The 16436-nt window shown below is 35.5% G+C and overlaps 1 protein-coding gene across 1 annotated transcript in view; it reads left to right on the forward strand.

The window, feature by feature from the left end:
• Positions 1 to 14535, forward strand: part of LOC134669310 (adipokinetic hormone/corazonin-related peptide receptor variant I-like) — a 61755-nt gene extending 47220 nt beyond the window's left edge. Inside the window, exon 9 of the mRNA XM_063526816.1 lies at positions 14461 to 14535. Within this exon, the coding sequence (XP_063382886.1) occupies positions 14461 to 14535 (75 nt within the window). The remainder of the gene's footprint in view (positions 1 to 14460) is intronic.
• Positions 14536 to 16436: the final 1901 nt, after the last annotated feature.

Below are 16436 nucleotides of genomic sequence, written 5' to 3' on the forward strand. Positions count from 1 at the left end.
GAAACGTGCATACTTTGATGAAATTCAAAGGTGTATGACTGTATGTGAAGTCCCCAATCCACATTAACGCCAGGGTGGGGGGGACTATATCTTAAGCCCTCTCGCGCAGGAGGGGAGCCCTTGCCCAGCAGTGGGGCGTGTATAGGCTGAATAATTATTAATTTATTTTAATCTTATTTTGATAAGACCTTGACCGTGAGCACCAATTATCGTTAAAGGCAGAGCTCAGCGTTTTATTCCGTAACCGTTTCGAAAAACAATTTTTTCGATAAGAAACGGAAAAACAGAATATTTTTTATAAAAATGATGACAAGGTCATCGTTCACTCGTGTCACTCGGTTGGCAAAAACAATAGGCCATTCTTTTTGGAAATAACAAAACTTGTTATTTCCGAATCAGCTGTTCCATAAATTTGAATTTGAACCATATAAATAGGTCGGTAAAATTGATTTTTAAACGGCCTGTTCCCGTTTACTCACTGCCTAAAGGAAACAATACCTTTTGTTTAACAGGGTCCGAGCCGATAAAATCATTTCATAAGATTCATACTATATTTCTGTACCCATACGTCCTGAAACTCCTGAAAGGAGCGCACTCGCCTTATAAAGAAGGGTAACACTAGCAACTCCTCACGGAGCGATTCGTCTGCACGTTTCCTAGATACACTGCCCAATTCGAACTTTAAGATACGTCAAATATTACGGCTAGATACGATATTGATTAGATATGTCAGTGTAAAAAGTGAGGTTTTTGTTTGAAAAAAAAACGTAATAATTGTAATAATTGACGTATCTTAAAATTCGAATCAGGCCGATATACGCTCAAGAACGCCTTTTCTTTAGATTAGAGCAGCGGTTGGCAATAAGCGGCCCGCGAGTCCTCCTGGCTATTTCGTATGTAACATTGTCAAACAACAATGTCTGATAAAGTCACACATATTAAATGAAGTGCGGCCCGCGTCAACTTCCTTAACTACTATTATAATGCCCTTGGCTCTAAAAGGTTGCCGATCGCTGCTTTAGAGTACCGTCGTTGTGAGCGAGCATGTAGAAAAAACCGGCCAAGTGCGAGTCGGACTCGCACACGAAGGGTTCCGTACCATTATCTAAAAAAACGGTCACCCATCCAAGTACTGACCCCACCCGACGTTGCTTAACTTCGGTCAAAAATGACGTTTGTTGTATGGGAGCCCCACTTAAATCTTTATTTTATTATGTTTTTAGTATTTGTTGTTATAGCGGCAACAGAAATACGTCAACTGTGAAAATATCAGCTGTCTAGCTATCACGGTTCGTGAGATACAGCCTGGTGACGGACGGACGGACGGACGGACGGACAGCGGAGTCTTAGTAATAGGATCCCGTTTTACCCTTTGGGTACGGAACCCTAAAAACAAAATTTCCTAAAGAAACTCCTATGAAACAAACAAAATTTAAAAAGACATCAACGCGTGCCGAGTGAACCTCATTCACTTTGATTACTATACAACACCTTATCTTAAGTACCTACTATTTAAGACTAATGCCTTGAGCATAATAACGAGGACCATCAGCATTCATCAAATCGCGCCGCACCGCGGTCACAACGAGATCGCTTACATAGGACACTTCTATGGGCATCAAAGGATTGATTGAGCCGCCTCGCGCCGCGTCCCGCCGTTTCGCTTCGAGATCGCGCGATGTTCGCCTACATAAGACGCTGCGTAAGCAAGATCCATATTTATTAAAAAACTTTCAACTTTCAAGATTCTTACAGATTCTGTCAAACAACATCCCATTTGACAGTATCTGTCAACAATAATACTTAAGTAATTTTATTTTGTACTTAACCATGACAAAATATGATCTTACACTAAATTTGACAAAAAAACTGTCAAATTTGACAGTTTGACAGATCATGTCAATATACACTGGGACACTATAACATGTCACTTTGTACCAAATATTCCCATACGAAACCCAAAAAGTCGCCCAAAAATATATAAGCACAGCGATCACTGGGGCTGCAAGTGCGTTGCCGGCCCTTAAGATGAGAAATGCAGTCTACAAAAAATTACCCAACATTGACATTTAGTACTAAACTATGACAAAATATAATACTTTACACTAAATTTGACAAAAACGAACAAATTTGACAGTTTGACAGATTATGTCAATATACATTATGCCATGTCACTTTGTACTAAATATTACCATACACATAAATGCATGTATATAAGTAGCGTACACGAAGAGAGGCCTATAGGTCAGCAGTGGGCGACTGAAAGCGAAAATGATGATGATGATGATTACCATATAATTACCTATTCTATTCTATTCTATTCAATAATAATATTTAATTAATTTTATTTTGTACTTAACCATGACAAAATATGATCTTACACTAAATTTGACAAAAACTGTCAAATTTGACAGTTTGACAGATCATGTCAATATACACTGGGACACTGTAACATGTCCCTTTGTACCAAATATTCCCATACGAAACCCAAAAACTCGCCCAAAAATACATACGCACAGCGATCACTGGGGCTGCAAGTGCGTTGCCGGCCCTTAAGATGAGAAATGCAGTCTACAAAAAATTACCCAACATTGACATTTAGTACTAAACTATGACAAAATATAATACTCTACACTAAATTTGACAAAAAAAAACAAATTTGACAGTTTGACAGATTATGTCAATATACATTATGCCATGTCACTTTGTACTAAATATTACCATACACATAAATGCATGTATATAAGTGGCGTACACGAAGAGAGGCCTATAGGTCAGCAGTGGGCGACTGAAAGCGAAAATGATGATGATGATGATTACCATATAATTACCTATTCTATTCTATTCTATTCTATTCAATAATAATATTTAAGTAATTTTATTTTGTACTTAACCATGACAAAATATGATCTTACACTAAATTTGACAAAAACTGTCAAATTTGACAGTTTGACAGATCATGTCAATATACACTGGGACACTGTAACACGTCCCTTTGTACCAAATATTCCCATACGAAACCCAAAAACTCGCCCAAAAATACATAAGCACAGCGATCACTGGGGCTGCAAGTGCGTTGCCGGCCCTTAAGATGAGAAATGCAGTCTACAAAAAATTACCCAACATTGACATTTAGTACTAAACTATGACAAAATATAATACTTTACACTAAATTTGACAAAAAAAAAAACAAATTTGACAGTTTGACAGATTATGTCAATATACATTATAGCTCAATAGTGGGACCGGATTTTTGCACTAAAAGTTTTGATAATTCTAAAGTTGAAAAAGTGATACTTATCTCATATGGGACATATTTTTAAGCATATTTGCAGTATACGATGAAAAGTTAGAACGAGCGTTAGATATAAATGAGGTATTTATATATTTTTAGTAATGTTTTTTTAATATTGAATTAAAGTGCAATGTTTAAGTTCCATTGTTAATAATATGTATGACGCTTTATAATGTAAAATTATTAGAAATTTTTTTAACGTGCTTCTTTGTCAAACTACAATTAGCTTATTATTTTGTCGATATTGAATTAAAGTTTAATAAATCCACAACAACATATCTAAATTTTAAAGTTAATAGGCAAGCTAAAAAATTAGAAGAATAAGATATATGCTTTAGAATTAATATACGTTTTTTGTCCTATAATATCTAATATTGAATTAGAGTCTGTAAAAATAAGTCTATTACTATAAAATAATATACGCAGCCATATTATGGAAAGTAAGAAATTTCTGTGTGTAGCTTGCATTGTAATAGTAAAATCTAGTTTAAAAGGCGCGAAATTCATACATACGCCGCGCTGGTCCGTCAGTCGCCGGCGCGGCGGTCGAGAGCCTATCATAGCCTACCTATACCTCGCCCCTCGCCCCACCTCCCGCTCAGTAACACTGTCTGTCTTTTCTTATCATTCATTTGTTGGTTTACCGTGCACATATATAAATTAGATGCGGACATTACGTGAAATTAAAATATCTTTTTACGTAAAAATACCTACATCTGGTCAATCAGATCTTGTCAGAGGCGGCAAATTTGAAAAATGTATTCGCGAAGGGATATCGTCCCATAGAAAATTTGAATTTCGCGCCTTTTTTAGTGAGAAGATTTGCTTGACCAGCTATATTTCATTATCTTGACTAATATTGTAATAAAAATGTATAAGATATTCACAACTATTTTTTACTATACATAGTTTGTCAAAGGACTGTCTCATTTCAAACATAGACAAAGAGAATCATCATACTATCTTTGACTTACACTAGTACTAGCACCCAAAAGAAAAGGATGAATATAGTTTTTTGTTGTTATTTACTGGCAAATTGGTTTCAAAATCAAATCAAAATCAAAATATACTTTATTCATGTAGGCCTAGCAACAAGCTCTTATGAATCGTAATTAATCTTAATCTAATTATCAGAGCAATTTATTGATGTTAATACTATTCCATAATAAAATTGGATTATTATACATATCAAATTTAACACTAAGAATTTCACAAAAGGATCGTCAAACATAAAAAAAAAATTGTATAAAAAAATACTAGTCTAGAATTTCTAGAATAAAATCTAAATGTCAAAAAAAAGCATAAGTAACAAACAAGTAAGTAGATAGTATTACATCGGAATATCCATTTCCTCATCAATAATCAAATATACCTAATAAATAAATAATCATTTCGAATAACAATTAATCCCACGTTGTATTATCATTCATGTAGTCCTGTGTGGTATAATAAGCTTTGGAAAAGTTTGACCAACTATACCTATTTCTGGTTCCTATTGTCATGTCCTGTCCTATTCAACGTCAATATCATTATTTGTATATTATAAACCAACTGCTCAATATTACACGGTATAAGTACATCCTGAATATACAATAAGGTAAGTGGCCTCACTTACCTTATTGTATATTCCGTGTGGGCCGTATATGCCTATATACAGCCCACCTTAAATTAAAATGTATTTTTTTTTTAATGAACAGGATATGAAGTATGAAAAACTCATTCAAATAGGTTTCTCATTTATTTAAGTTTCTTAATTATACCAAAATAGTTATAAAAATATTACGATACTCTTGGAATATATACCTTTTATAAAAGTCCTATTATGGGCCTTATTGAACACTAGCAGTGTATTACTTAATCCCGTAAAAAAGAATCATTTTGACAGTAGGTAATAACAGATTTTATTGTTTTTAACTTAAGAGGAGGATTTATTTATAATAAGTGAAAATAATTATTTTGGGCCTTAATAACTAAAGATATAAAAATTGGCTAGTTTACGCGAAAATAGTGGGTAACTAAACATAAATCTTTATTAGTTACAGTAGTATCATCTTTTAACATCCGGGGGCACGGAAGTGCCCCCGCCAAGACGAGCAAAGCGCAAGGGCACTATCTACCTTTTCTCGAAGCGCTTTGTCGTTTTTTGGAACCCTCATAACTTGGGGTTGGATTATACCAGATAAACAAACTTCTCGGACTTATAAGCATATCAATTGCATAGCTCTTTTACTTTAGATTTTATTCATATCTAAAAACTTCGATTTCGTCACTGACTCACTCACTTGAAGATCATCAATACCGTTTACTTCCTGAAGTCCTCTAAGAAGCTGAAATTTGGTATGTAAGATAGTTTTAGTACACAAACAACAAATAAATTCAAAAACTTGAAATTTTTTATCCCTAAGGGGACGAAGAGGGGGTTTAATTTTGTATGGGGAATCAATAATCGCTGAACCGATTTATTTGAAATTTGGTATGTAGATAGGTATTGGTATGGGGAAGGATATAGAATAGATTTCAACCTCAAAGTTTACCCTTACGGGGTGAAGGCAGATTTCAACCCCAAAGTTTACCCTTACGGAGTGAAGGGTTTATATGGGGAATCAGTAAGAAGGACATCGTGTAACAGATGCTCCCAGATACTTATTTCAGGATTTTTAATAGTAAATCACCCCAACCCTTTAAATTAGGGGATGGAAGATTGTCATAAGCAACTTACAAAAAGAAGTGAAATCCCACCAAAACCATTTTTATGTAAAATGTTGCCCAAACGAAACCATAAGGCTCGCACAGTCAAAAAGTTATCAGATCTCTTGCCAAGCTTCTAACTCTACAAGCCCTCTAACTTTACTAGCTCTACACCAAAAGTATGTGGCTTGGCTGTTTCGTTTCTACAAGAACTATTGTAACATGTAAGTATAATACAAAAACCGCCCAAATGCGAGTCGGACTCGCGTTCCAAGGGTTCCGTACATTACACAATTTTTAACAATATATTTTTTTTAGAGAAAAGTGAGTAAAATGCCATTAAAAAACCCGTAGGGATCGGAAAACTAGGTACTTAAGTCCGACTCACGCTTGACTGCACATTTCTAATAGGTTTTCCTGTCATCTATAGGAAAAGAGCTAATATGTGTATTTTTTTCATAATTTTAGACCCAGTAGTTTCGGAGATAAGGGGGAAGGGGGATGGTCATTTTTTGTATTTTAAATAACTTCTAAACTATTTATTTTAAAATTATAATATATCTGCGAATCTCAGATATAAAATATATCTGAGATTCTCACAATGAGCCCCTTCATTTGATATATAACAAGATATAGTTTTTTTTCTTCTATTTATCATTCATCTCAAAAGTGACCCCTTTATTTGAATTTCTGTTATTTACTTTACATGTATGTCCTTGAGTTATAGACTTACATGTGTATACCAAATTTCAACTTATTGGTGCAGTAGTTTCGGAGCAAATAGGCTGTGACAGACGGACAGCCAGACACACGAGTGATCCTATAAGGGTTCAGTATTTTTCCTTTTGAGGTACGGAACCCTAAAAAAAATGAATTTAATAAATTTTTCACCTTATGCCCATGTGGCGGTAGCGAAACAGCCAAGCCACATATTTTGACTAAGGTGTAGAGTTAGTGAAGTTAGGGCTTGTAGAGATTGAAGCTTGGCTCGACAATAGATCTGACAACTTTTTGACAGTGCGAGTCTTATGGTTTCGTCTTAGCAAGAATTTAAATGAAAATGTGTTTGGCGTGATAATTTTTTACAGTATAAATATTTATTCATAACAGTAAGTATTATATTTTAACATAATTATTACAGTACATCTGGTGCTACATTACGACACCGGTGCTATAATAAGCACATTAAAACACTCCCTTTGGCCGTGTTTTAAAATTCGTCACTCGTTGCAAAATATCTATTTTTCGCACTTCTATCGTAAATACCTTCCTATGTATTAACAAAAAAAAAGTCACTTGTAAATAGTGGGGTCCCTTTTGTTTCCCATAAAGTTTTAAGTCATAATGTATTGTTTGACATATTATCGTTAGTCATTCAGTTAGTCATAAAACTGATTTTCCTAAGGTTATGCTATAGATAGGTTAGGTTAGGTTAGGTTTGTTTTGTGGCAATCCTGAAAAGTTACGCGTTTCTGAGAAAAACCAATTATGACTAACGAAAATTCTGACAATTAATACATTATGACTTAAAACTATTTGGGAAACAATAGAGACCCGTAAATAGTCACTGCCTTTAAAAAGTATAAGTGCCTCAATGTTATTAGACTTTTTGATTCTTTAAAACGTCTTTAGGTCAATAAAGCAAGTGAAAAATTATTAGAGTTAGACCAAGAAAAGTCTGCAGCAATTTTGACAGCCCACGCAGCGCAAGTGTTATTTATAAGTCATAATTTCATAGAAGTTTCTTCAAATCGACCTTATTAATAAGAGATTAAAAATATTCAAAATTATCTTAAAATATTTTAATCTAATATTTCATCTCATACGTTCAATAAGGCCCGGGACTGGACCTTTTTACCTGCACTGACAGTGGGCCTTCTTAGCAACAAGTACAAATTCAGAATAATTGGGAATAATAGGGAGCAACTGCTATTTTTGAATGCTGGGCCTTGTTACCCGCCGGGCCTCATATGCCTGCACCTCACCTACCTTATTTATTTGTTTTACAAGGGGAAAAGTTGTTGATTAACCGCTCGTGCTAATATTGATACCCAAACAAGCGAAAAATTATTTTTTAATAAATAGGAGGCAAACGAGCAGACGGATCACCTGGTGGTTAGCGATTACCGCCGGCCATGGACACCCGCAACACCAGAAGGGTTGCAAGTGCGTTGCCGACCTTTAAGATGGAGGTCTTTGAAGGTTTGAAGGTCGTATCGGACAGTTCATTCCACAGTTTGGCTGTGCGAGGCAGGAAGTACATTCACAAATTCAAACATTCTAAAATTGAACCACGAGCGTAGCGAGTGGTTCGTAAAGTTGAACCTTGAGCGTAGTGAAGGTTTCAAGGGACGAAGGTTAAATAAAATTTTCACCACATCAGCTCATAAAGGCCCTCTTGATTGTTCGGAACGGATAAGAAAAGTGGCATTTAATTTGATGCAAATTTTGAGTTGTTTCAGTAGGTAAATTGGATCAGTTGGTTGGTAATATTGACGTTAAAATGATAAATATTGAATAACGTTAGTTTGAAATTGATTTTATGATAAAGTAAATATTAGCGGAGATGATCGCTCTTAAGAGCCCTTCAACATGCACACTAGCGCCACTGCTAAATAATCGTGATTATTTAAATTTCACGAAAGATATTTAAAAAAGGGAGCCGCTACGGACTGTATTGTGTATTTAAGTACCTTTTGAATACATCATACTAGTTTTTATGTTGCTGGATTTGTCAATCTATGCGTCCAAAGTAAAAACGGCCGTTTTTGTTTTGAGTTCCCAGATTGACGAATCCAGCAACATAAAAACTAGTTTGATGTATTCAAAAGGTACTTAAATACACAATACAGTCCGTAGCGGCAGGCCTATGGAACTCTCCGCGCGAGCTCGGATTTTTACCTACGAATCTGCTCCCGTTCACGGTAGAAAAGCAAGCCAGTTGGTTGCCACAAGCGCTCACGTACGCACATCACCGAGCGCCGCACTGACAATCTTTACGATAGTTACAAGCTACGTAGTAGGTACCTATCTACTATTAAATTTCTTTAATTAAACATGTAATGTTTATTATTTACCTATGACAAATGTATAGTTTTAGATATATATCTATCTGAAATAGGTAGCAAATTGTTAATTTATTTTGGTAAATGTTTATTTTAACGACAGTAAGTTTCGCAAACACTAACGCATAATTGGAATATTAGGTATAATTTAAGATTTAGCTTTCCTTTTATTTCACTCCGCTGTTTTAAGTAGGTAATCATTTCTAAGCGTCAGCAACCCTAGCGTTGTGTCGGTGCGCGCGGTGCGGGGAGCGGCGCATTGAAGGTCACTCCATTGTATTTTTGTGTAGGTATCAAAACGGTAGGTATTTGCGTTTTGTTTGAGAGATAAGTATCTGTTCGTAAGAACTATTATATAATCTGTGGTAGCGGCCCCAATCTTTAAATATGTGCGTCAAGCAAATCTTGTCAGTAGCAATGTAAAGCAAACTAAAGTAGGGCAACACTCAAAGAGTAGTATTGCGCTAAGAAAAGCAGCAATGTACAATGTACATCGAACTAAAACTTTTTTTTCCGCTGAGCGCGCCCTGTTACGTACGTCAATTCAAATTTGTCACTCGTGGATTCTCTATTGAAAATGTTTGAAATTGTTATTAAATGCCATTTAAATGGTATGGACGGACAATTTAAAAGCGGTGTGTGGTGAATTTGAAGATCTCAAAATAAAATTAGAAGTGGAATATGCCGTTAAACAAGAATGTAATGAATAAAATCATTGCTTCAGCAGGTAGATGTCCTATTGGATTTTAATATTTTATTAGATTTATATCTTGGAACTGTAAGCATTGTAGGCACCTTATCTTTGATTAAGCACAATTTTATTTAATATATTGGTATTTAATGGCGACACAGCAGAAATATCTCTGGAAATAGAATCGATTCAGATTGTAAACAAAGATGATGGCTGTCATTCGCGATCCACATTCCACAGATAAAACAAAGATGACACGCGATTTTCGAATTATTCGAACACAGTGTTGCTAACCCGCGATTTTTCAAATTTGCCGCCGTTTGCTACTGACAAGATTTGCTTGACGCAGTATACCTGTCGTTAAATTTAAATAATCACGATTATTTAGCAGTGGCGCTAGTGTGCACATTAAAGGGCTCTTAAAAAATATATGTCGCTAGTCATTTATAACCTAAAAGCGCCAAATTACGCAAAATTATATTGAAATGACACCTGTGTATTGAATTTGAAGAATACTTTAACAAGGGTAGTTATCTGTATGACAATGCACCTAAAATAATTTTCAAATGTATCTATTATTTCTATACTTAACACGATAACGAATTCTACGTAAACGAAACCGCGGGCAATCCCTAGTATATAAAGAAATAAATAGTATAAAAATAGTAGTATAGAAATAAATAAGGGAAGGTAAGTTTGCATTAGTGTACTGTGTAAAATAACTATTTACCATTGATAATAATTTTATAAACGCTTTGCGTATTTTTAAGGGCACCGCGCTAACCGCTAGCCCGCGACCGTCAATCGCTGCCTCCTGCCACGGCGCACAGCGCGGCGCGCGAAAACGCCGCGCGTTTGAAATGTAACTTAATATAAGCTCGGAATGCATACTTACGTATCAGTATTTAGTGTCGCCGTGATTTTATATTTCTAATCTTTTGTGTGAGAAGTAAGATCTTTATTATGACCGTGTAATATTATCTCTACAAACTTTAATTCAATATTGGCTATACTGCTTAACCAGAAATCAATATCTAGACAAGCACATTGTCTATATTTCTAACTTTTTACATGTATACTAAGTTGATAGATAATATCGTAATTTTGCAATATCAGCTACTCTAATTCTGTATTTGCATAATAATTCATGTTTTTACGTTCACCAGAAAGCAGCTGTTCCAGATTTCTAAAAACCGAATATTGTGAATAAATTAAAGTGTTATTGAATATGTTAAAGTTTTTTGTAACTTTAATTTTATATTTACATAGTTATTTAGCAAAAATTGAAATATTTAAATATGGCCGAACGCTCCACCTAAAATTTTCTAACTTTTTACATGAATGTTATTTAACATGCTTACAATAACATATCAAAAAAGAAAAAACTTTAATGTTATCAAAACCCATTTTTGTTCCACCGCTGGTCTATTATGCCAATGTCACTTACTATATGCTAACTTAGTCTATGTAAAACGGTCAAGTGCGAGTCGGATTTCAATATATCCATACAAAAAGTCATCAGCGCCTGATGGAGTTAATAGCAAAGTTTTTTCGTAAATTCGTACCTTCAGAACGATATATCTCGAAAACGGTAAGAGATAAAGCAAAATGGACTTCAGTTTTGAGCTGACGTTAGTACGAAGTACTAAACGATTAATGCATTTCCGTATACATAGACCTTTTTTGGGACCGATTTGGACAAAAAAAAATCAAAAAGAAAAATTAAAATTTGACCCGGGTCTAAAATCTTTATTTTTAGAGCTAGAGAGATGAAAAAAAAACCGTTTCTGTAAAATTTTAATATCTTTTGTTCAACCCCAAATCCAACCATATAGTCTTGTAACTTTAATTAAAAAAAAAATAACTTTGGTCAAAAATCACGTTTGTTGTATGGGAGCCCCATTTAAATCTTTATTTTATTCTGTTTTTAGTATTTGTTGTTATAGCGGCAACAGAAATACATAATCTGTGAAAATTTCAACTGTCTAGCTATCACGGTTCGTGAGATACAGCCTGGTGACAGACGGACGGACGGACGGACGGACGGACGGACGGACGGACGGACGGACAGCGAAGTCTTAGTAATAGGGTCCCGTTTTACCCTTTGGGTACGGAACCCTAAAAAGAACCTATTTTACCGGGTGTGGCCTGTAATATGAGCAAAAATTTTAACTGTAGGCTGTACTCCTTATACTGACTAACATTTGTTCAGCGACTTTTAAAAATAACTTGTGGTTTGATTTTTAATAGACTTTAAATTTTATTCTAAGACGCAATGTATTGCGAATTTTGTTATGTTTAAGGCGTGACAAGCAACGTCAACCACAATTATAAATGGCGTGGCGATGGCGTCCATTGAAGATAATATTTATTTTGTATGAAAAATAGGGACTCTAAATACTTCATAATTTTTAAAAGTTGTTAAACCAAAGTGTCACCGTTTGAGGAGTGCAATCTATGTTTTAATTATTTGCTCGTGTTACAGGCCACACCCGGTATATTCCTCGTAGTTGAACTACATACGCGAGAAACGGTTTCATTAGAAGAGCATGCGATGTACGATGATAAATTTCTAAATTTAGATATTTTAAATTAAAAGTTTTCTAGTTTCAAACGACTGACTTTGATAGGTTCGTTAGGTTGCTTCAGATCCGAAGGGAACTGCCTAGAAATAGGAGCCCCGCTACCGGGGCTCCGTCGACTCAGGGAACGAGTCAAAGATTTTCACGTTTCACGATATGCCTAGGAATTTCACGATATGCCTGATCTTACGATCGGCCGCCGACATCAATAAGAAATCAAGTTGCACCTTGCGCCTTTTGAAATTGTAATGCCGCAAATCAATTTGACAACTTGTTAAATTTAACAACTCTTCACTTACCTACCCCGTTCACGAAGAAAATTAATTTGCGGCATTAAGCTGTTCATTAAAATGTCAGAAATTCTGGGCAGCATTTAATTACTTTAACATTAGAAGCACAAACTTTAACCAGTTACTTATTAAAAAATTATGCGGCTAATTTTCGCCTCTTGAGGCCCATTTCTCGAATATTGTTAGTCTAATATTTTAAGTGTGTTGCGATGGAAACTCCATACCACTTGACAGTTTGTGGACTAATATTATTAATCTAAATACCGTTTGAAAAATGGGCCCCTGAATACCTACTACTCGTACAAGGCGAGACTAATACTTATCTTTCAAGGGATAACTCAATTTAAGTTTAAACGAAAATGAAAAGAAAGAAGAATTGGTTTATAGGTACCTATACCTCGTTTTTTTTAGCATTAGAAATAAGGTAAACAATCTTGATGTGTCTTTTAATTGGAAAACACATTTTAAAAATATGTTACGGCAAATATGTAACAATTATGAATCTAATACGATCATTTATATTCTTCTGCTTTCATAAGTAATAGTTTTTGGTTTTTAAAAAGCGTTTTTCAATTAAAAGACATGTCAAGATCGCTTACCTTCTTGCAAGTTCTTTCTAATGCTAAAAAAAACGAACTATAATATATAAGTAATTAAAAACTTTTTTCATTATCTAATAATTGAAAAGTTTTCTCCAAGGGACTTCTGCGAGAACGAAAACTAGTTTTTAGGGTTCCGTACCCAAAGGGTAAAACGGGACCCTATTACTTTGACTTCCGTCCGTCCGTCTGTCACCAGGCTGTATCTCACGAACCGTGATAGCTAGACAGTTGAAATTTTCACAGATGATGTATTTCTGTTGCCGCTATAACAACAAATACTAAAAACAGAATAAAATAAAGATTTAAATGGGGCTCCCATACAACGTGATTTTTGACCAAAGTTAAGCAACGTCGGGAGGGGTCAGTACTTGGATCGGTGACCGTTTTTTTTTTGCTTTTTTTTTTACTAACACGCGTATTCGGGAAACGAGATAATCACAAGATCTAGAGACGATATAGAGATCAACTAGATTTACATTAGATATCGACTAGATGTGACTTGGATATCTAAGTCATAACTTGGCGAAATCGTTCAAGAGGACCTCCAGAATCGCGAAAACGTCAAATTTGACATATCTAACTTACAAATATCTTTAAATTATCCATATCGTAACTTGTTGAGATCTAGTAGAGATCTATTTCATTTCCCGAATCGAGCCGTAATCTCAGTTAAAACTAGTTTTCACCGAAACGGAAAACAAGTTTCCTATTATTCCGATATTTACGTAGGTACCGTACCAATAATATATATGTACATATATGGATTAAAATACAGTCGGCTCGATTCGGGAAATGAATAAGAGATGCACTAGATATGGAATAGTAAAGATATGTGACGTTCCACGGCAAAAGGTACCTTATGGCGGCTCTGGCGCCGCGATTCGGAAAATTAACTAGAAATTCACTAGATATGAAATAGTAAAGTTATGTGACGTTCCACGACAAAAGGTACCTGATGGCGGCTGGCGCTTACGTCGCATAACGCCGCAATAATATTGGAGCGACGTTAATAATCGTAAGCGCCAACCGCCATAAGCTACCTTTACCGTGGGACGTCACATATCTTTACTATATCGTATCTAGTTAATCTCTAATTCACTTTCCGAATCGCGCCGATAATTGCAGTCCAACTGAGGGGTGACTTAAATCTCGAGGCAGAGGTGTAGGGTTGGGGCCGCTGTAGCTTTATTTGACGTTCATTAGCTCATTGTAATATGGCTACTTGAATAATAAACTATTGTCCACAGAACGGGCGACAAACGCGCGTGCGTTTCGCCGAAACAGCGTTGTATGCAGCGTCGCCGCCCCGCGCGCCGGCCTGACGCCCGCCGCCGCGCCTCACGTGCGCCGCGCACGAGCGGAGCCGGGTGCTGTCGCAGTATAACAGGGATAAAACTACCGTTGTTCAGATATAGACTTTTAACAACGCACACTGGTCGTTCTACATCTATTAGTTGACATATCAGTTCGAATCAGGCAGTGAGGTTCTTTGTTTCAAGCCGGGGCTGCTCGGCCTGAAAATGTTCTAATGGATACGCGGCTTGTAAAAGACATATTATCCAGATATTAACATGTTCTAGAGGAACCTACTTTTCAAATATTATAATATTTCTTCCATAATCTTATAAATGATTGAAATATGCTGTAAATATGTGAATAGTAAAGTATTGCATGGTGTAAATATTATATTATTAAGTAAATGTGAATTACAGGTGTTATTAATATTATATTTTTGGATATCAGATTTTGTTTCATTTCCTTGTTCTCGTTGTTATACCCCCTTTAATATTATATTTTTGAAAGAAGAAAAACACACACACACAGTTATGATAAAGCCCTTGAGGACTTACAGGATAAATTTATAAATTTTGCAATACAATACATTGTGACGTAATATATATAAGGTATAGTTATAATTATAATTAGGTACCTATTTTCCATCTTAATGTACCTGACCTATTTGTCTATTTGATAGCGTGGCAAAGATCAGCGGTATTCTCTTGCAAATTCATCGTTGCAAATTGCTTCGTCAATGTATACCGAAATAACCTAATTATACAGCCTGCACATCTAACTAGGGTAACACAGCCAATACGGGTCAAAGTCTACTCGTAGTTTTCGACCTTCGCAAGTCAACATCGCTGTCCTAAGCAACTAAGAAACTAGTCAACTAGGAAACGACCGCTTCCCCTGCCGTAGTCATCAAGTTCGTCTCTGGATGTTGACATAACAGAAAATATGTTTGCACAATTTGATGCATATAGATGATAATAGCCATAATAACTATGCCCCTTTGTTTGTTTTTTTTCCGGTGTTTTGATTATTATAACTTCAACGGGATAACTCGGGGCAACTCCAACGGGATAAAGTGACGTAGCAAATTATTTTATCGACGATTAAATATATCGATGTTACTGTCAACATCTAAAATTCTAAATGTTCTACAAAATAAATATATTTATACAAAATCGCTTTGTATAGGTACTGCTTGTTAAGGTGGTTCGCCTAGGTTACTCAAAACTTAACTCTCGCTAGATGGCACCACATTTGCAAAATTTCAGATTTTATTTTTTTGTGAAATGGTCTTGGTATTTGTATACTTAAAAGTATGTTTCGCGCACTCTTTAAGTAAATATTGAACTATTAAAATAAACATTGAATACTTCATTGTGCAAAAACCACCTTTTTAATTCGACGGAGTGTTGCTGTCACGCTTTTTCCTACTATTACTCACACATGCAAACAGTGTTTCCGTGATCCTTGTAGTAGACAATTTCACACAACGTAAGTATGTTGCAATAGCGTAACGGTATGTTCGTGGAAATACGTGCAAGAGGATTGGGGTTCAAGACTGGTGCGAGTAGGTAATTTCTTTTTGTTTCTCCTTTGTGTTATCTTACCTTTAAACGAGCAATTATTATATAGGTATATAATTATTTATTTATAAATTTGGATGGTATCAGAAACGACTCTAACGATTTCGTTGAAATTTGCTATAAGGGGTTTGATCTCTTAGCTAGGTCTATGAGAAAACGCGCATTTTTGAGTTTTTGTTTTGTAAGCTTTGGTCGGTCTCCCAGATATTCAATCTCCGCTTGGCAACTAATCCCAGAATTGGCATGCGCACTAGTTTTTACGAAATCGACTGCCCTGACCTTCCAACCCAGAGAGTAAACTTATTTGGATTAGTCCGGTTTCCTCACATTGTTTTCTTTCACCGAAA

The sequence above is a fragment of the Cydia fagiglandana genome, chromosome 12 (assembly GCF_963556715.1).
Source record: "Cydia fagiglandana chromosome 12, ilCydFagi1.1, whole genome shotgun sequence".
Classification (NCBI taxonomy): domain Eukaryota; kingdom Metazoa; phylum Arthropoda; class Insecta; order Lepidoptera; family Tortricidae; genus Cydia; species Cydia fagiglandana.